Source organism: Zonotrichia albicollis, chromosome 6 (genome assembly GCF_047830755.1).
Source record: "Zonotrichia albicollis isolate bZonAlb1 chromosome 6, bZonAlb1.hap1, whole genome shotgun sequence".
Lineage (NCBI taxonomy): Eukaryota > Metazoa > Chordata > Aves > Passeriformes > Passerellidae > Zonotrichia > Zonotrichia albicollis.
Genome location: NC_133824.1, coordinates 53,195,465 through 53,216,360, shown reverse-complemented (window position 1 = coordinate 53,216,360; position 20,896 = coordinate 53,195,465). Strand labels below are relative to the sequence as shown.

At 42.6% G+C, this 20,896-nt stretch overlaps 1 protein-coding gene across 1 annotated transcript in view; it reads left to right on the top strand.

Annotated features, from left to right (window-relative positions):
- CSTF3 (cleavage stimulation factor subunit 3) overlaps positions 1-20,896 on the top strand; it is a 45,659-nt gene that overhangs the window by 23,016 nt on the left and 1,747 nt on the right. Inside the window, exons 4-19 of the mRNA XM_074543809.1 lie at positions 6,963-6,995; positions 7,356-7,453; positions 8,805-8,871; positions 8,968-9,002; positions 9,113-9,239; positions 11,633-11,710; positions 11,904-12,066; positions 12,560-12,669; positions 13,063-13,179; positions 14,252-14,326; positions 15,591-15,734; positions 15,834-15,936; positions 17,320-17,389; positions 18,586-18,781; positions 20,233-20,386; positions 20,771-20,865. Coding sequence (XP_074399910.1) covers positions 6,963-6,995; positions 7,356-7,453; positions 8,805-8,871; positions 8,968-9,002; positions 9,113-9,239; positions 11,633-11,710; positions 11,904-12,066; positions 12,560-12,669; positions 13,063-13,179; positions 14,252-14,326; positions 15,591-15,734; positions 15,834-15,936; positions 17,320-17,389; positions 18,586-18,781; positions 20,233-20,386; positions 20,771-20,865 — 1,665 coding nt within the window. The remainder of the gene's footprint in view (positions 1-6,962; positions 6,996-7,355; positions 7,454-8,804; positions 8,872-8,967; positions 9,003-9,112; positions 9,240-11,632; positions 11,711-11,903; positions 12,067-12,559; positions 12,670-13,062; positions 13,180-14,251; positions 14,327-15,590; positions 15,735-15,833; positions 15,937-17,319; positions 17,390-18,585; positions 18,782-20,232; positions 20,387-20,770; positions 20,866-20,896) is intronic.

Sequence of the window (20,896 nt, the reverse complement as noted above, 5' to 3'; positions counted from 1 at the left end):
TTGTCAGGAAGAGCAGCAATGCAGGTCATAACAGAACTCCCAATTGGGGTGGGGGTGTCTTGGGTTTTTTTAAATGAAAGTGTGTTCTGGAAACAAAGTAAAACCCCAAAATGAGAAGAGAGAACAGTAGGATGCTGTAGATAAGAAGAAAGAGAAATGACACATGAGAAATTGCTTGTTTTTTATAATCAGATGAAAAACAAAAGAGATGTATTTGATGTCTGAAATAAATGAAGTAGGGAGTGAATCAGTGATTGCAATTCAGAATCATTTTCCAACCAGAAAAAAAATCACTGAAGAGTTTTGTCACTGCAGGTTTGGTTTTTTTAAGGGAGCCTGTAAATAAATATTTCTCTATACACCCTTTATCTAGTCTCTTGAGAGTGGTGCCTGAAAATTGTGCATTCTTTTCAAAATACTAACCTGAAGGAAGGCTTTCCCTGCAGGACCAAGAGCCAGCAGTTTTTGTAAGGGGGTAGGGGCAGATGCTGCTCCTGCAGATTTCTCTATTTCATAGAAGTAAGCAAATTTCTATTATTTCTATTTCTATTTCTATTTCTATTTCTATTTCTATTTCTATTTCTATTTCTATTTCTAATGTTCTATTTAATAGAAAATTAATCAAATTGCACCAAGGTGTAAACCAAAGCACAATTGCTAGTTTTAGTAGCTCTGTCTCTGAGCTCTTGTTAGCAAAGCATTTGCCCTTGACACTAGAGTAGGTATTTAGGAATTAGATAGATAGGTAGTTCTTTTATGTTCCAAACTACATGATTAGTAACAAAGTTTATTTACTGTGGTGCATTAATTCTTCATCACTTCTAGATCAGTGTTTGCTGTAAGTAACAAATAGGCTGTCAGCATCCTCAGGCCTTGTATTCCTGCACTTCTGCAATGCAGTTTGCTCATACCTCAGCACTTTCTATTCAAGTATTTGTGTGGATTGATTCCTTTCCTGATACCTCTGAAAATGAAAGTTACTGGGCCTTTCAGTCTAATAGATTAAACAAAAAAACATCTTCCACTTGCAGTTTTTTTCAGTTGGTAATTATTTGCTTACATAGGTTTTCTAATTAAGAATGACTCTTAACACTTTAACTGGGGAATATTTGTCTGCAGAGGGGCATTTGACAAGTTCTTCTTTTGCACCCTTTTCCAAAGCCTTCTGCTCTGAGCTGCTCCCTCCTCACCCTCAGGCCCCCTGGGTTCCTTTCTTTCCCAGACTTCCAGATAAATCTAGTTTTTTGTTTGCAGTTTCAGAAATAGCCTTTTCAAGTCCTCAGTGTAATTTCTGCAGTTAGTCAGAGATTCTCCAGGCTGCTGCCCCTCAGAGGAGAGATGTTGGTAGAGTGTGTTACCTTGATATGCTGTGGTTAATTGTTTCTCAAGGCAGTTGCAGGTTTTATTAAAGGCTTGGGGTGATGAAGCTGTAATGAGAATTTTCAAGAAGTTAAGAGATTGAGGAGCAGTTTTGCATATTGCTGCCCATTCATGCAGTGGCTCTGTCTCTGCCACTGCCCTGTCCCCATTTCCTGCTGCCACTTGGCTCCCTATGAAAATTACTGCCCTTCATTTCCTAATTATCATTTTTCCTGTAGACATGACCACTTTTTTTCTGTTGAAAATGGTAATGTGGCTCAGAATTTTGCTATTAAAAGTCAGCTTTCTCACTATCTGTTCAGTAAGTGCCTGTTCAACTATTTTTGGGTGCAGGATATGAACTGGTAATTGGATTTACAGAACTGCAGCTTTGCTTCATTAACAGAGCCAATATTCTCAGTTACTGTAAAGCTTTTTATTCTTAAATACTGTGAGCAAATAGAAAGTGTACCTAGCTATAAATACAGTGTATGTGACACCTCAAGGATGATGGGGATCAGGAAGCAGGTGGAACACTGGGGCAGGCCTCCCATAGAGGTGGCCCAGAGCCTGCTGGGCTTTAAGTGTCATTTGGACATGTAAATTACATTTAAGTGTCATTTAGCCCTTAAGAACATCCCTGAGCCTCTTGTCAGCCCTGAAGTTGGACTGGGTGACCAGCCTAGGTTCCTTCCCACTGAAATATTCTGTTCTTAGGTTTCCTCAGAAGCAGATTATAAAATAGTGGGGATTTTCCCCTCTGCATTACAGATGGGGTATTTTGGCAGCTGTGTGTGAATCCTTTTTTCATGTGCTATATCTAGTGGAAACAACATGACTTTTAAATTTTCATGCCATGGTTCTGCAAGCTCTAGAAGTAGTCCTAAATAGTAAGGAGGCATTTAATTTAGAATAATTTTAAGGAACTTTTATGGCAGACTTTGAAATTGAAACATATTACCAGGTGAATGTGAAAAATTACAGTTCTGAATGAAAATATGTAGAATCTCATCTTGCTGTCTTTTGAGAAAATGAGTTTTCCCATGGTCAGTGTACTCTATCTCTTCCTTGCAGGCTTTACTAATAGCAAGATAAAAGCTGTATTTTCACAGGGAATATTAAAACTCTGAATGAGGACAGCAGAAATACCTGATAATTCAAGCCTTATCTGGTACAAATTTTAGCCAAACAATACATTACAGAAATTGCATCTGCAATCACATACTAATGGTTTTGAAGAAAGGATTGAAGAAATATATGCTTTGTTCAGCATCCATAAAAGAAGTTTTGCATCCAGTTCTTTAGACAGTGACAGTGCAGCCTCCTTGGGTTAATGAGCACAGGGAGGTGCAGTGCTAGCCCTGCCTTTTTGCTGCATTTCGTGTGTGTGGGCAGAGCTTGGGCTGCTGTTTGCAAGGGCCATTGCTGCTCCCTGAGCTGGAGCCAAAGGAGTTTGCCACATTTCATTGTCTGGGAGCCTCAGCAAGCAGCAAAAGGCTGAATGTGCTGAAGATAGAACAGAGAACATCTCCATCCTTTCCAATGCCACTCCTTTGAGGTGCTCTGAGCTGCTGTGGTCCCTAGCCTGTATTTTGGAAACAGAGAAATGTGAATGGATTTTGTTATCCACAGTTCTGGGCTTGACAGTGGGGAGTTGATTATTCTACCCTAACAATCAAGATGTAAAAAAAAAAAAATGGTCAGCACAAATGGATTCAGTGGTGATAAATTTTGTGTAGTCTGATATTATTTTTCAAATGTTAATTTTATTTATTTAATTATTTATTTAACACCCAGTCATGTAACTGGATGAATTCAGTCATTGAATTCAGTCTTTCACAATGAGTTCCCTTCAGTTAACAAACAAAAGCAATATTTATACTTCTATTTAGACTCTAGTTGTAATTTTGCATATTGTGAAACAGATTTTGTGTATTTTTTTAAAAAACCCCAAACAATAAGGATGGTGTGCACCATTTAGTGTTTGTAACAAAGCCAAATTTTAGGAAGATCCTCAAAAAGGTAACACCTGTGTAGCTGTGGTGTTTCTTCTCTCCCAATTTGTCTCTCATCAGCTGCTGCAGTCTCAGGGGTGCAGAGTCCAAAACAAAAAACTCTAAAAAACCTTGGAGAGTAGTGCAGGGGCAGTGGGAGCAGTAAGGAAAGCAAGAGGATCTGCCTCACCAAGGAAGAGCTGCAGGGAGTGAATAAGGGAACATCAAATTTTCTGCTGGAGAAAATATTTTTTCCCCTGGAAAGTAACAATTGCTAGAAAGAAAATGGAGTTGGGATATAGAAATAAATGAAACCATGCTGGTCCTTAATTATCATATACTAACTGTGCTTCCTTGGGAGCTTGATGGAAAGCTGAAGAGGTTAAAATAAACCAGGGATGCTTTTTAGACTGGTGATGCATGTTGCCAGACAACTAGAACTGGTATTAAATCTCTAGATTAGTAAAATCACTTGCCTTGCATAATCAGAAATGATTCATGTGGCTTGTAAAAGTCTGTTTAAAAGGATGAAGTGCTGTATAATTTATGGATTAAGATTTGCCCTTCAATGCTTGTGAAGCTCATTATAGGGAATTACATTGTGTATTCTGGGAAGAAATTTGACTTATATTACAAATTAATGTTGTACAAAATTGGAGCATCAAATCTAAAGTTACTCTTCTAGCAAAGCAGGTGGAATTTCTCCTTGTCATGGGCACAGGAGGGCAGGTTCAGGTGTGTTTTGCTACAGGAATGTCCAAGCAGAGCTGGTCAGACTGGGTGGTGTTGTGTAGTCCTCAAGGATGGAGGGGAGACATTCATTACATGGATTTTACCTTGGAATGAGGATATCCCTCTTCTCATTGAGATAGGAGATGGATTTGTGGTGGAGCCACTCCTTGGTGTCAGCTTGTGAGGGTTAAACCTGCCCCTTGAATTAAAGCAGTCAGAATAGGACTCCTGGCAGCCTTAGAAACTGGAGGATAAGCTGCTGTAAATATCTTTACAGTTGACTTTATGTTTGTCTTTTAAGGACAAAATTACAGTATTAATGTCAGTTCTTTAATGCTTTCCCACATCTCATCAGTGCCTGTTGCAGTGTCTGTCGTAGGAAAACCAAGAAATGTGTGCTGGGCTTTCCCTGAGCGCTGCAGGGCTGTTGGCATGGGAGTGTGAGCCAAGAAATGCAGATTCCTGCAGGAGAGATGCTTTTCTCTCATAGTTGAGACAGTCACAGTACAAAGCAGCACACTCCATTTTCAGAAGGCTTCAAACCTGGTTTTGTTGTAGCATGAATGCTTTTTGCACCTTCTTGCAGAACCCCTGAGTTTACACTTCACTCATAGGTCAGGAAAGACAAACAAAATTCTCATTGGAATAGGCAGGTGTAGATTTCTCTTTTTTATCCTTCTTTCTTTCTTGGTCTTTATGTCAATGACCTTGGTAGGAAGTTCTTTCAGGGGGTAAACATGGATCCTCTTATCAAACTTCTCTCTGCCTCACAGCAGTCACTGTAAAACCTCCTCCACACTTTTCCATTGAGAAATCCAGTAAGCTTTGGCCAATATTGCTTTGCTTTTCTTCTTAAATCCTGCTTGCCAGCCTCCTAACTTCACTGGTACCATGGTTTCTGAATTTTTAGATACCAAACCACTTGTGTGCATTTAACAAATATAGAACGCTGACTTGAAGTCCAGATATGGTCAGCAGCTTTTCATATATATGATAATCACATAGCAAATATTTTGCTTTGAGTCATAACCCATGCAAATGAAGGATATACCTCCTTTTCTTAGCAAAGTAGTTTTCTTTTCAAGGTCTTTGGTCCTGGGAAGTGCAAGCAGTCTAATTGATGCCTTTTCCTTGTGCTCCATCCTTTGATGCTGCCTGGTGACAGTGCTGCCAGGAGCTACTAAACTTGCTGACACTGTTTTCCTGGCTGCACCTGGCAGGCAAACTCATCTTTTTGCCCTGTCTGCTTACAGCTTTTCCTTCTGAGCTCTTAAAAATTATTTTTCATCTTGTTACTGAATAATCGGAGGGTGATGGCTTTTGTCAGTGGGAGAGCCATGAATTAATTATTTGATTTTCACAAAAGAATTCATACTATCTCCTATCTCACTCTCTTTAAAAAAAGATAATTTATCCTGCATATCTTGTTGAATGTTTAACTTAAATACAAGGGAAGGAAGGTGCAGGCAGCTGTCCTGTGTGCTAAGGCATAGAACCCAAGATTCATTTGTTCTTTTTCACTCAGGAGATTTTAGGGAGTGGGAGAAGAAGGATGAAGTAAAAATGTCTTTTTTTTAAATTTTTTTGGGACTTTTTGCAATACACAATGAGGTTTACCTTCCTGCCATCCTGGATTGTGTGGAATTCTTTCAGCCTGGGTGGGATATTGCTCCAGTTCAAGTATGGTACACACACAAGGGTCCAGTCTGCCTTGTGTGCCAATAAAGTTTTTTTTCAATATTTTTTCAATTCTCTCATTTTTCATTGATCTTTTTTTGAGGGTGAGGGAGATGGGGATGGCTCTTTGAAGCCTCTCAGTGCTGGGGTGTTGCAGCAGTAGAGACACTCAGGGGAGAGGAGGCGTGGTGTTCTTATTTTAGGTGCATCCATTAGAAATGCTGCTGCTGTGCCCTGGAGTGGGAATGCTCTGAAGCGAAATCCTGAATAATCCCTGGTGCGGAGGGTGCTGCTGTTTGCTGCACTGTGCTCCTCAGGGAGATGGACAATAAAGCTGGGAATCCTCCAAGTGAACAAAGAGCAGGGAGATCCTAAAGGGGAGTTTGATGCTTTACAAAAATGCAACGCAGCATAACAAATCCTTTTTTTTTTTTTTTAATTTATTTTTATTTCAAGGCCTCTTTTAAGGGTGTTGTTGATTTTCCTTGTGTCATCAGGGTGTGTCTGTAGAGGTTGCCTAGCCTGATAGCATGGCTGGAGCTAACAAATCCATGCAGGATGCCAGAAAATCTCGTGCTTTCCTTTGTCCTGTCTGAAAGGCAAACTGTGAGCTGGGGTCTGAACTTCACCCCTGCCCTTGTGGTGTGTGTGTGAATGAATGAAGGTGCTGCTGCCATGTGAGAGTGCTTTGCTCCCTCCTCCCAGGGAGCACGGGGCTGGGACAAACAGGTTCTCCATGGGTGTTATTCCCTTATTCAGCATCAGCAGATTGCAGCAAAGTGCACCTTGGGAAATTAATATTCAAGGAGAATACATTTATTAGCCTAGTAATTTTCTAAATAAGTGCTTTACCCTTTACTAAATCTTGTTCTAGAAGCTCTACATCTATACGTGCTCTGAATGCATCAGGTTCCTTGAAATAAAAGGCTTAAGTCTGGGGGTTCAAACCAGAAAGCAAATTTGCCTACTGGTACCTACATTTTGGAATTGAAGAATTAAAAATAAAAATAAAATATCTGCTAATTTTACATGGCTTCTGTATGTTTAATTATATTTTTGCAACGTTATGGGGTGTTTTGGTGTAATTGGTTTAGGCAGACAAAGTACAAACTGGAATGCTGTAGTACTGTATGAAGAATATATTCCTACTATTCTAAAATAGTTTCTTAAGTGATTTGTTTTTTTTCTGCTTCCCTGTAGATTAAAGCAAAAAATTATGACAAGGTGGAAAAGGTGAGTCATATTAATATATGTAATATATCTCTATAGCAAGAGCAAGTACCTTGTGATTGGGCTAAATCAGATTGAAAAAACTCTGTAGCTGTCATTGAATGTGAAACACAGATAAAAAGTGGCACTAAAGTTGACTTGTTGCTGCCAAGCTCTAATCAGTGAAATGTGCAGGGGGATTTCTCTGCTTAATTCTCTCCAGTTCCCTTGCATACGAACAAAAGAATGAGTAGTTTAACTTCTTCCTTATAAATCTGAATCATCATTACAAGGGCTATTTAAATTCATTTTGTATAGCTTTAAAAGTAGAAACCTAATTTCTGTGTCTGGAATCCTGATCAATCTTCTTGCTGTATTGCACAGTTATTTCAGCGCTGCCTTATGAAGGTTTTACACATTGATTTATGGAAATGTTACCTTTCCTATGTACGAGAAACCAAGGGGAAGCTACCTAGTTACAAGTAAGTTCCCAGAGTTGCTCTGAATTATTCTAGTTTTATGGTGGATCTCTTCTTGATTTTTGACCAGGGTATGGGGAAGAACCTGGGTGACAAATCTGTCTGGGGATTTTTTTGGTGGAGGGATTAATATATAATCTGCATTTAGAAAACATTCAGGTCTCTTTAATTGAGCTTGCTGGGTAAAATTGGTTCCTGAGTGTGGATTCCTCTAACAGGGTGGGGTAAGAGCAGTGCAGGGGCTGGTGTAGCAATGCCAGGTCCCTGCAGATGGGGTTGGTGCTTAAGCCAAAAACCTGAAACTCCTGAAACACATTTCTTCTTCTTTGTCCTTGCCCTCCATGTCCTGTTCAGTCTCCACAAAAGTTAGCACTGGTTCCAGCTGAGACCAGTCGCAGTAAAGAGTTCAGGAATTGGAGGAAGTTTTGCATAAAAAAGTCATAAAATTCAGGGTGTCAGAATGTTGGGGTATGTTAATCTTCATCCCTTTTCAGTTATTACATTTTGCTTGTTTGTATTCCTGTGGGTTGAGTTTCAGAAATTACCAGTGACTTCCAGCATCTATAAACTGTTTCTTCCCCAGCCCACCATAATTTCTTTGCACTATAATGAGTAATGCATTAACAAAGCAAATAAGCAAGGGGTTTTAATTTATTTTTACATGACTGTTTTGAAACAGTTTTAGGAGATTCAGTTTGCCTTTCCTCTGTTTCTCCTGTAAATGTGATCAAGAAGGCAATAAGGTACTGAAGTGTGTTTGAGTAAAGGAAGCTAGGACAAAAGTTGGGGAGAGAAAAAAAGAGCTTTCACTGAAACTTAACCAAGGAAATTCTGTAAACATTTTAAATTTGAGGGAAAATACTTGGAATTTGGGGGAAATAAATAGTGTGAAGTATTCTGGGCAGTTTCCACACAAGGGAGCTACTCCTAATTGTCCCAGCCCTTTGGGGCTCCTGGAGAATTACAAAAAGGTTTGGGGAACTCTGAGGGGGAAAAAATAAGAAACCATGGGTGCTTCTGTCAGCTGAGAAGATGGGGAGAGCAGTTGGTTTCTTCTCAGCTTCATGTCATATTTGTGGATTTCCACTGACTTGGGGTGGGCCAGGAACTATTAAAATGCTGGATTGCCACCAATGAATTTATAATTCTTGAATAAAACAAACAACCAAAACCCCAACAGAATCTGAATAAGGAATTTAAAGCTATCTGAATACCAATTTTTTCTCTCACCTGTTGAATATTTCTGATTCCTTGATGTTTGGTTAGAACTTGCTGCACAAAAGAATACACTTAAATAAAGAATTTTTTAAATACTAAACACTTGCTTTATGGTCTTTGTGGTTCTTTCCCTCAGAGAAAAAATGGCTCAGGCATATGATTTTGCTCTGGATAAGATTGGCATGGAAATCATGTCATACCAGGTATGTTTTCTTAATCAAAACCCATTTTATTTCTAACTTTATGACAACTACAGCTAACCATTGGTTTCACCATATGTAATATTTTTTCTCACCTAGATCTGGGTGGATTACATCAATTTTTTGAAAGGCGTGTAAGTACCTGAAAATTCACTTTTTTTTTAAGCTCAGTTGATGCAATGCTGATGTTGCTGCCAGTTGTGACCTGTCATAGCTGACCTTGCTCTCTCTCCCCACTGTTTAGAGAAGCAGTAGGATCTTATGCAGAAAACCAGAGGATCACAGCTGTCCGTAGGGTTTACCAGCGTGGTTGTGTCAACCCCATGATAAACATAGAGCAGCTCTGGAGAGATTATAACAAATATGAAGAGGTAACCAATAACTGATTCTTTGTGACATTCAGAAAGAAGTAATTATCCTGTAATGCAACATGGTGCCCAAGCCATATCCTCTAAACACACTTGTATAAAAGAGATGACCAGCAGTATAAGCACATTTTTGTGTGCAGTATGTACCAACTCCTGTGGCAAAAAATCACTCCTGAGGGATTTTTAAATTTATTTCAAAGACCCTCCATGAGATTCATTTGACTGTCCCATTTCCCAGCTGGTAAATGCTGGTAAATGAGTGAGTGAGTGAGTGAGTGAGTGAGTGAGTGAGTGAGTGAGTGAGTGAGTGAGTGAGTGAGTGAGGCATCAGTGGAGCAGCTGAGCTGGCAGTGAGGACTTGTGTCCCCAAGGAGGCACTCCCCTCCTTCCACTCACAGTAAATGGCATTCAGCTGCCATGGTTTGGGCTTCCTCCACGGCCTTAAGTTACATGCTCTCAGTGCTTAAAAATGCTCCTCACCATCCTCCACCTGAAGCCATCCCAGCTCCCCTTCAGGTGAGTCTGCTCCCACACTACCTCCAGCTCAGCTCTCTGCCCTTTCAGGCCAGTTTGGAGCTGCACCTTCAGAGTGTGTTTTTAAACACATTGCTGGCCAAGCAGCCCCAGCCAGCAGCAGTGTGAGTGCAGAGCTGATGTGGGTGCCCTGGTGCTCAGCCCTGCCCTGCAGGGATGCTCATACAGCTCCTGCTGGCTGTGGCTCCCTGTGCCCTGAGCAGCAGAGAAGGGCCAGTTCCTCTTTCCTTGTTGCTAATTAGGCAAGTGGTGAGCTTGGTGCCCTCTCATGTTAATAAGGCCGTGGTGCTTAGTGGGTGGGAGAACCTCTGGGTGGGAGAGCCTCTGGGTGGGAGAAGCATCCCCAGCCACGAGCATGTACCATGACAGCTCATTGCCCCACAGGTGTTTGGGGACACCACTGCTGTCCCCAGAGAGGATGCCCAGGACACACCTTCTCCAGTGTAGGAAAATCCCCACCACAACTTCCCCACAAAGCAGCCCTTCCCCTCCCACACAGCCAGCAAAGGCTCTCGCTGCTGGTTCCTCCTGCTCTCATTGAACATGGGGAGGCTGCAGAGCCGAGGCTCAGAGCTGTCCCACCTGAGGCAGCTCCAGCAGCCCCTCAGGCTGTTTGAGCAGCTGGGAGCTGAGGGCCAGAGCTCTGCTGGGCCACAGGGATCTGTCTGTCCTGTTGTGGCTCCTCTGACCTCAGGGGCAGGGCTGCTGCTCACCGGTGTCCTGGCACAGGGAAAGGAATGTTCCTCACCAGAAGGGCTCTTTGAGGGGGAGGTGATTGCCCAGCTGCCCAACAGCACAGAGACTTCATGCATGGAAAGGTGATGGCCATTTGCTGTAATCTGAGCTTTCCTTCAGCTCAGCTGTAGCCACCAGCTAACAATACCAGCCTGTCACTCACCAGTCTTTAATGAACTAAAGGTAAAACTTTTAGGGAGAAGTGGCTCAGTGACAAAGGGATGATCTGGCACACAAACCTGCATGGCTGCTGAGCTGGGGGTGCATCCTGGGAGAGTCCTGCTGTACCCTCAGCCTGGTCCTGTGGGTTTGTGTGCCACATGGCCCAGTTTGCCATCCCACACAGTGCCTTGGCTTCTGCAGTGAGGGCAAAGCTCCCTTTGCTTCCCAGCTCAGGGGCCTCTTTGCACTTGGGCTGAAAGCTGTGCACATCTTCTGCACAGTCCTGGCACCCACAGCAGCAAAATCCACCCAGACACAGGCATAGCCAGGGGGTGGCTGCTTTTCCTGCCCAAGTTTTTGTTCTGGCCAGGACCCTGTGCCCAGGGCCTGGCTGCCCCAGCCCCTGCTGCTCTTGCAGAGCCCTCTGCACGAGTGGGACATGTGTGCAGGCCTGGAGGGAGTCAGGCAGTGCTGACACATCTCAGGCAGGAGCCTCTGCATGGAACCATGTTCTCTTCTAAGAGCTGTCAGTTCCCTCAGGAACAGAACAGAAGGCAGAGCTCTGAGCCTGGAGGTCAATCCCTGGTACTCCTTGTACCAGAAAATCAAATTGCTCATGTGCTCTCAGTCACTGACCATCATTTAAGAGCGAAATTGTAAATGACAAAATTTCCCACTTTCACCCACAACAGTTCATGTGGAGCTCATTTTATGTTTAAAAGTGTTTAAACATAAGCTGAGGTGCTTCAGGGCACTTGAATTTTAATGGTGAGTTCATCCTCTGGTATAAGTTCTTGCCCATATATTTATTAGGTGAAATAAATATTTTGAAATGGGTATCTTAAAATAACTTTGTCTTTGGTCACTTTTGCATCCCCTTTCAAGCTCTTTCCTGCATAAATTAAGATTCAGTATGTCCAAAGGGAAATTGCACATTACCAATGCCTTTTTTCACCCTTCTCCAGGGCATCAATATTCACTTAGCCAAGAAGATGATCGAGGACAGGAGTAGAGATTACATGAATGCACGGCGAGTGGCAAAGGTACAACCTTCTGTTGACTTTTCTTTGTCCTATTTAACTCCACAAGCCAGCATTAAGCTTAGTTCTTACACCAAATAAAAGTGTGCAAAGACTAGTAAGGCTGGCATGCTAAAATATTTCCATTTGTTTTAGGAAGCATAACCTGAAGGAAGTGTTCAATGTGTTTAAATTCAAAGCCCTGCTTGTGTTTCAGGAATATGAGACGGTGATGAAGGGCCTGGACCGCAACGCTCCCTCCGTGCCCCCACAAAACACCCCCCAGGAGGCTCAGCAGGTGGACATGTGGAAGAAGTACATCCAGTGGGAAAAGAGCAACCCTCTACGAACAGAAGATCAAACTCTGATAACAAAAAGAGGTAATGAGATGTCTCTAGGGCGTAGAGAATTGGATTTCTCAGCTCCAGCAGAAGCCACGACGTGATTTGGTGTTCAGGGATCGTGCTGGAGTAGATGTTGGTGGAGTTTCTTGAATTGTGTGGGTGGTTTTTTTTATAAAAAACAATCTAGATTTTGCTAAAGGCAAGCTGGAAGTAAGAAATGGATTTTGGGAGACAGTTTTGTGCCACTGAACCTCTGGTGCAGGTCAGGGAACAGTAGATTGCAGCCTGATTTTGTGGCTGATTTTGAGTGAGCTGTGCTTGTTCCTCTGTGGACAAGGCAGGTTTTAGCTGCTGCTTGTGGTTCATGAAGTTCCTGGCAGTATAAAAGAACTGCAGCAGTGACCATTGTATTCAAAGCCAATTAGTGTTGATGTTGTCTGATTTATTTGATGCATTTTGCATTCCACGCTTGGGTTGTACAATGGTGGCACCATGTCCAAGGAGTGTTCCTCTCGTGTTTTGCCCACAGTGATGTTTGCCTATGAGCAGTGTCTCCTGGTGCTGGGCCATCACCCAGACATCTGGTATGAAGCAGCTCAGTACCTTGAGCAGTCCAGCAAGCTGCTGGCTGAGAAAGGGGTAAGCACCTTGCCACTGGCTTTCTCCTATTTCCTTGCTCTGACGTGCTCTACTCTCACTTTTTCCTCAGAATCAGGGAGGGAGGGTGTGAAAACATAGTTATGACATGTTCAGAATTTTCAAATGGGGAAACTAAAAATTTTAAGAAATAAAAATGTCTGCATTTTAGACCAGAATTGTGAAAAATTGTTTCAATCTTGGCCAGCTTTAGGCTTGGGGGATTTTTTGTGTCTGATTTTGTGATTCCTTAAGTACTGGGGAGATGATTTTCTCTTTGTTGGAGCACTGAATGGAAATTCACTGGGGCTTGTCACACACAGAAGATATTCCATAAATTGGCCTTCATTGTCACAGATGCTGAACAATTGTATTATTATACTTATTTTATAACAGGACATGAACAATGCTAAACTTTTCAGTGATGAGGCTGCTAATATTTATGAAAGAGCGATCAGCACTTTATTAAAGAAGAATATGCTTCTTTATTTTGCATATGCAGATTATGAAGAGGTGAGCAAAAATAGTGGTGTACTGACATTAAAATCCAAATAACATCTCCCATTAATACTGTCATTTATTTGAAACATCCTGAGTGCACAAAATTCTGTAGAATTAATTTACTGATTCTTCTAGCCTTATTCTCGTTCAGTGTTTCTGAGAGGAAGCTGACAAAATGGAGAGGAAAAGCTATGAAAATCCACTCTCTTTCCATTCCAATATTGACTGTATTTCTGAAATTATCATAAGGGTGAAATGCTTAAAAATTTCCATTTCCCAGAGCATCAGCTTCTGCACTTTAAAAGTGGGCATCAAGGGCAGCTTTCCTGTCTGATTCTTGGGGAGGTGACGTTTTTGTTGGCACAGCTGTGGCAGAAGATGGAGCCACCTTTGCTTGCAGCTCCCTGGAGAAATCTCTTTCCCCAGACCACAGTGAGCCTCCACAAGGAGCAGGGCCCCAGTGGTGTTTATTCCACCAGGAATAAATGCTGTTTCCCACTGGGCACATGAGCACTGTGGAGTCTTCTGTGGGGTATAATTTGCCCTCTTATTTTCTTGTGAAAGAATCTTTCCAGGGCAGAGGACAACAGAGGGGGGAAAAAAGCCTTTGCCTTTAAAAGAAAAATCCTTCCTTGGTTTTCAATGCTGTGTCCTGGTTTTTCAAGGCTGCACAATACAGCCTGGAGGGCTGCAGCTGGCAGGGAACAGAATGGGCTATTGGAAATGTGTAGGTTGGAGAGTTAAGGAGATGGTGTTCCCACCTCTCTGCACATTGCTTTTAGACACAGGTAAAGCATAGTCTTTGTGTGCCAAACACCTGCAATGGCAGTTCTGCTGCATCATTACTGCATCAGAAAAAGACTTCAAGGACTCCTGAAAATCACGTAGTGGGAAATGAGTGTGGGAAGTGAAAAATGTCTGCACAAGACAGAATATGCATCTGGGTAAAGGGGCTGACATACACAGTGTTCAGCCAGGGAAAAATGGGAACAGGAGAATTCTAGTTTTGTCTTCAGCTCGAGTTTTGCCTTCTGGGAGGGGATCTGAGGGGGTGAGTGAGCAGTGTGTGCTTGCCTTCCCCCAGAGCCGGATGAAGTACGAGAAGGTGCACAGCATCTACAACCGGCTCCTGGCCATCGAGGACATCGACCCCACGCTGGTAAGATCATCCTCAGTGCCTCCCCATCCCCATGGACTGGCACCCAGTGCATGCACACAGTGGGGAAGCTCTTCCAGGACTCCTTGGGTCACAGGCATGGAGTACTGAGGTGGCAGAATTACAATCTTTAATCCATTGAAATACCCTAAGACGTGTGCACTTTCCTCCTGTGTCTCTTTTACAACAAGTAATGAAGATAAAAGATATAAAATATTTCACAAGCATCCCGTGGCCATGTAGTTTGCAAATAAATCTGCAATGCATCGTGTAGGTAGCAGAGTGTTGCTGTACCTCTGCTGCAGTGACACAGAGGACACTGTCCATGTGCCAGCTGTGGTGCTGCTGAACAAGTGGTGTCAGCAGGAACCTGCCCTCAAAAGGTTGTTTAGTTTATTATAACACAACAACCTCAAAAGGTTGTTCAGTTTATTATAACACAACAACCTGAAATGGTTGTTTAGTTTATTATAACACAACAACTACAAAAGGTTATTTAGTTTATTATAAACAGGCACAACAAAGCATGAGGGGGCAAAAGAAGGTGTGAAGCCTAACACTAAACATCAGGGCAGTGTCAGAGGGGAGGTATCCATTCACTGACACTTGCCATCTTTTTGAGACACATCCTAATGCTTCCCAAAGGCACGTTGTATGGGAAACCATGTGCCAGTTCCTCCTGCTAAGGAATGCTGCTATTCATGATCTATTTCAGAGTGAAGGAGAGTTGAATCCCAAAGAAATGCAAATCACAAATTGGCTGCTGAATTAAGTAGCACGTTCATTATTTCCTTGATCAGGTATAAATACTTGCAGGCAGGAGGATTTGTATCTTGGATTGTATCATGTACAGTAAAATGCTTCATCAGGCCTTTTGGCTGTTCCTTGGCTTTATGGACATCTTAACTTTACTGGAAAGTTATCATTTTTACAACAAGCCTTGAGTTCTCTGAAGGCACCAGCTAATATCAATGACATTCATCTCCTTACCTCCCCTTCCTTGAAAAATCTCTGTATTCACTACTGTCTTTTCATGGGATCAGTCTTAGGTGTATTCCATTTTTTATTTTTAAAAAAATCTATAAAAAGGTTTCCCTCAGTATTATAAAGCAAAACAACACAGAGGCACAAGACAGCCTTGTTTCTATTAGGATTCATCTGCTGTATTTTATGAGTCATGATTACTTCAGACATAGTAAAAACCTTAATGATAGCCTGGTGTTCTTTGTTAGCACTGATGCTATTTAAATATTAATGTGCACCTTAGGTTTATATCCAGTACATGAAATTTGCAAGGCGAGCAGAAGGCATTAAATCCGGAAGGACGATATTTAAGAAAGCGAGAGAGGATGCCCGGACCCGCCACCATGTCTATGTTACTGCAGCTTTAATGGAGTATTATTGTAGTAAGGTAACCACAGGTGCTCACCCTGATCCTCAACAAGTGCCAGGAGCCTGCACAGCTCACTGAAGCTAATAACTTTTTTTTTTCCCCCCCTAATGTTTGCAGGATAAGTCTGTGGCCTTTAAGATTTTTGAGCTAGGGCTGAAAAAATATGGGGACATTCCAGAATATGTACTGGCATATATCGACTACCTTTCCCACCTTAATGGTAAGCTTTGAGCTTTGAGAGGTCTAATGAAGCATTACTCAGACCAGGTTCTTGGTGTTTAAATTCTTCATGAAGCTCAGCAGTTCATCTGAGCACAAAACCTGCTGCTGGTTTGTCTGAACCGAAGCTCCAGAAGTCTGGTGACATTAAATCTGGATTCTGCTGAGGAGAGTGAACTTTCCAAATTGTAACTCACTGGCAGTGCAGGAGTTTTACAGTATCTGTAAAACTGAACAGTGGGAAGTGCACTGAGGAATTTAAATCCTGAGGAAAAAGATTTAAAGGAGTTTACATGAGAGGAGTGAGGGATTAGCTGGTCCTGATTAGGATGAATTTAAACTCATTCTCCCCAAGCAGATGAGATGAGCAAGATGTAAAATCAATACTGAGCATGTCAGTCATGCTGGCTGACATGGAAGGTGCTGGGGAGCTGCAATGGAAAGAGCAGGGACAGGGGCTGGAGGTGGAGGTGGAAGGGCTCTGGGTGGGATTCCCTGGGGCTGAATGGCCCCCTTAAAAAGGAAACCCAAAGCTGCTGTGTGGGTTCTGCAGCACCAGGCACCATTCATTCATCTGCCAGGCTGCAGTTCCTGGGGTTTTCAGGCACTGGGAGTTTAAAGATTTTTAAGGGCTTTTTTCTCCTGTGAGCTGTAAAAGGAGAGATTTTATCTAAGAGAAAGTATATTTAATTTTGCTCTAAGTTATTGAGGGTCTACATAAATATTGACAATACCTTTCTGTAAGTTGCCATGAGAAAAAATTCTCCTAGAAGTCCCTAGTTTATTGGTCTATTTTAATAACCCAGCAGAACTCCTGAAAGGCAGGAGAACTGATCTCTGAGCTGTAGGTGCAGGAGGTGGTGCAGTGCACAGGGCAGGAGTTGGCACCAACCTCTCCACCCCCCCAGCTGGCAATGTGCAAAGGCTGACTGCTTGCTGGGAGCCAGCTCTAATAATTTTGGGAGGATTCTAATAATACAAGCATATTAATATTGCCCTGATTTAAAAGGGAAGTAATGAATCGAAAGGCCAAATTTAAATTTGCCAACAAATGCTACTGAGATAATTCAAGAAAATTGATAAAACCCCCAGAAATCCTGAAGAGATGCTAAGTAATAGTTGTGGTCTTATAAGAGAACCTGTAGTAGGATAAGTTTGTCACTATCAATAAAAAAGACTCCCAAAGAACAAATTCACATGGGAATTTAACATCAGGGAAGTTTTATGTGGGCACTCAGATCTCTTTGTACTTAGTGAAATTCAAATCCATGAAAGTCAGCCTTATGCTTAATTCAATGTACACATCTCTTTGAATGGACATATTTTAACTTGTCTTTAATGTATTTTACTCACTGTGATTTTTTTTTCCTTTCTATTTTTAAAGAGGACAACAATACAAGAGTTTTGTTTGAACGTGTTTTAACTTCAGGGAGCCTTCCACCTGAGAAATCTGGGTATGTATGCAAAAGCAGTTTCACTGCTCTGGAAAAGATACATAACCCCTTTCAACCATAAATATAACCATAACCCCTTTCAACCATAAATATCCCAAAGAAATTAGAAACATGAACAGCAGGACAAAATTAGGTACAGATGTTCCTTCCCCTCTTCATGCTGTCCAAAATAGCAACAGCTGTGACAGATTTGGGAAAGTCCCTTTGGTAAAGTCCCCACCTCTAGTGAAATTCATTAATTCATTGACTTTAATAATAAATTAAAGTCTCACTGATGCAGGATTGTTGAGGATAGAGTGCAAACTCCTCCTGTACAGTAAGAATTCAGTGGTCTGAGCTGAGAAGGTGAGTCAGGAATTTGTTGAGGAGGGTGCTGAGCATCTCCCAGCCATGAAAATAAAATAGGAAAAGAACCAGAAAGGACTTGGATTAACCACTCACTGCCATGTTTGCATTACTACTTTTTAAGTTTCCTTCTCAAAAAAAAATGCTCACCAAAGCCTTGCAGTCTGAGGGTTCACTTCACCATTATTACAAAAGCATCAAAAGTAAGGAATCAAATATGGCACTGCTGTGCATATTTGTTCTGCACTTCAGTTCTGATCTTTTGTGAGAAATATTTTTATACCCAATTTAAAAGTGACAAAACACAAAAGCTTAAAAGCTGAACCTTCTTCAAAGATGAACTCCAAAGCTAAAATATAAGTTGAATCAAGTCCAGAAATATGGTCAGATGTTGCTTAAGTTATATATAAGATTTTCCATGGAGAAGTCAGCAGTAACTCTATATTTTGGGCTGTATAAAGTTCTGAAGTGCTGCCTGTTGTGGTCTTGCCAGTTAGAATGTGCTGCTCTGTGATCATAATGCATGGTAAAAGGTCCTTCCCATGTCAGCATCAGAGTGAAGCTGTGTGTACAGGATGAGCAGAGTTTGATGAAAGCTCACCTCAAACGCTGCAGTCCTTGACACCAGAATTCCTTTCCCTTCTGTAACAAATTCCTTTGCAGCCCACCAGGGTGAGGGCTCCTACAGATATGCAGCAGGCCCTGGGAGGGCAGTGCCTATTTTAGATACACCTAAAGCACAGAACAGAAGTGGCCATGCCCTCCCAGAGGGGCTCCTGTGGGTTTGGGACTGGGTTGTGCTCAGTGTTCCTTCCTCCTTCAGTAACCCTCAGTGTCCTGCTCTGTTCCAGGGAGATCTGGGCTCGGTTTTTAGCCTTTGAAAGTAACATTGGGGATCTGGCCAGCATCCTGAAGGTGGAGAAACGCAGGTTTACAGCCTTCAAGGAAGAGTATGAGGGCAAAGAAACAGCTCTGCTGGTGGACAGGTACAAATTCATGGATCTGTACCCTTGCTCTGCCAGCGAGCTGAAGGCCCTTGGTTATAAGGTGAGTGGCTCGGAACACTTCAGTTCACTGGTGTTCTTCTCAATCCTAGGTATCTTGGGCAAGTCCTTGTTTAGGACTTGCCTTATGGTCCTTCCCCTTGCTAGAAAAGCAGGTAAAATAGGCCTGTTCTTCCTCCTCCTCCTCCTCCTCCTCCTCCTCCTGGTCTCATTGGGCAGTAAAGGAGCCAGGACCATCAGTACCAGCTGCAATTTTGGGTGTTCCTGGTTACCTCCCATCTTCCCATGGAGAGGTCAGTGTGTTAATGCCACCCCCTTGCAGCTACAGGCCTCCACTCCACATCTGGGCTCCTTCAAACACCAGAGTCCTGTGGGAAATTTGAAGGATCAGGTCACCTGTATGAAATATGGCTGGCTGTCCTTCTGCTCTGAGGTGGCAGAGCTCCCCTGACTCCAGTGGGAACTGCATCAAAGCCAAATGCTGCAGTGCCAGGGTTTGGTGGGAATGGCTGAGAAAAGCTCTTGGCAGGGAGCACTGCTGCCTCTTTTTTCAGTTTTTGCTGCCACGTGGAGTTCAAAGTCTAGGCCAGACCCCTGTATCTGGTGGTCTCCTCCTTGGTTTCTAACCACATGTATTTTTACTATTTCTGTCATTTAACACTTTGGGGAATCATTAGAACAGAACAGGATGTTGGTTTACAATTTTTAAAGGCTGCCAGAGAAGCAGAAACAGCTGATTGCCATTTGCATGGACAGGAAGAAACCCTCAATCCATGGTTCTAAAGCAGTGCCTCAGCTTCCACTTACTTCTTACACAGAAAAATGATGTATGAAAAATACAGATGCCATCAAAGTTAACAAAGCAGCTGCATTGTTGACCATCACAGAGCTCTAAAATAATCTGCTAGGTGGAAATCAGAGTCACATCGAGCCACTGAATACTTTTCTTTGAATGCAGTGGGGGCAAAGTTATTTTGAGATTAGGTGTGAGCTTACCAACAAGTACATTTTGCTAAGTGCAGGCAGGGCAGTGTGTACCTAAGGTGGTGCAGTCCTGCTGCTTGGAACATGCCAAAACATAATCCTGTTTGAACTGATGCTTTGCATGCCTGCTGACTGCCTTATGCTTTACTTCTTTTCCAGCTAAAGCAATCTAGGAATGAAATGAAGGAGAAATGATAGTTGTGAAGGCCTAGTGCTCTGCACCTGTTCACCTAAATCCTGTTAACCTAAAAAAGGAGCCACTCCAAAATGACAAACACACGTTCAGGAACAGAAACAAGTGTTTCCATTCCATCCCATTGGGTCGCTGTAGGATTCAAATCTTTAATGAAACCATGCAAGTTTTGCCCAGATGGCCTTGTGAGAGGCCATCTGAGATGATAATGAAGACAAAGTGAGAAAAAGCAACTGGTGCAGAGCGAGGTTTTGTTCTGTAATTGAAGCTAGCAGTGTGATCCTGCCAAGCTCACACTCTCTAATTGGCTTTCACAGGATGTCTCCCGTGCCAAGCTAGCAGCAATAATTCCAGACCCTGTGGTTGCACCTTCCATCGTGCCTGTTCTCAAGGATGAAGTAGACAGGAAACCCGAATACCCCAAACCAGACACCCAGCAGATGATTCCATTCCAGCCAAGACACTTAGCACGTAAGTCAGGCTTTGGGGAGTGGTTGAGTTTCACCTGTGGTGAGCTGGGAACCTGGCTGCTCAGCCTCATCAGAGGCTTTCCTGCTCCTCAGCCATCTAACCCTGTACTTAACTCTCAGGCTGTCATTTCACTGGCTTGCTAAAGGCACATGTGTTTTAATTAATGCCAAGGTCTCATGGAAATAGGTACAAGGGGTTTGGGGTCTGGTAAATGGTAATAAGCTGTTACACACATCACAGAGCAGATGGCTGAGTGAGCAGTGTGGAATTAGTAGAGGCGAAAGGGACAAGGCACTAATTATTTGTATCAAATAACAATGCAGTGCAAAAGCAGCTCTGGCCCAGCTGTCCTGCACTGGCTTCACCCAGCTTTTCTCCCCACAGCTCCAGGTTTACATCCTGTCCCAGGCGGGGTATTTCCTGTTCCACCAGCAGCTGTAGTTCTCATGAAGCTCCTGCCACCTCCTATTTGTTTTCAGGTTTGTTTTAAAGAGCTCTGAACATTTCAGA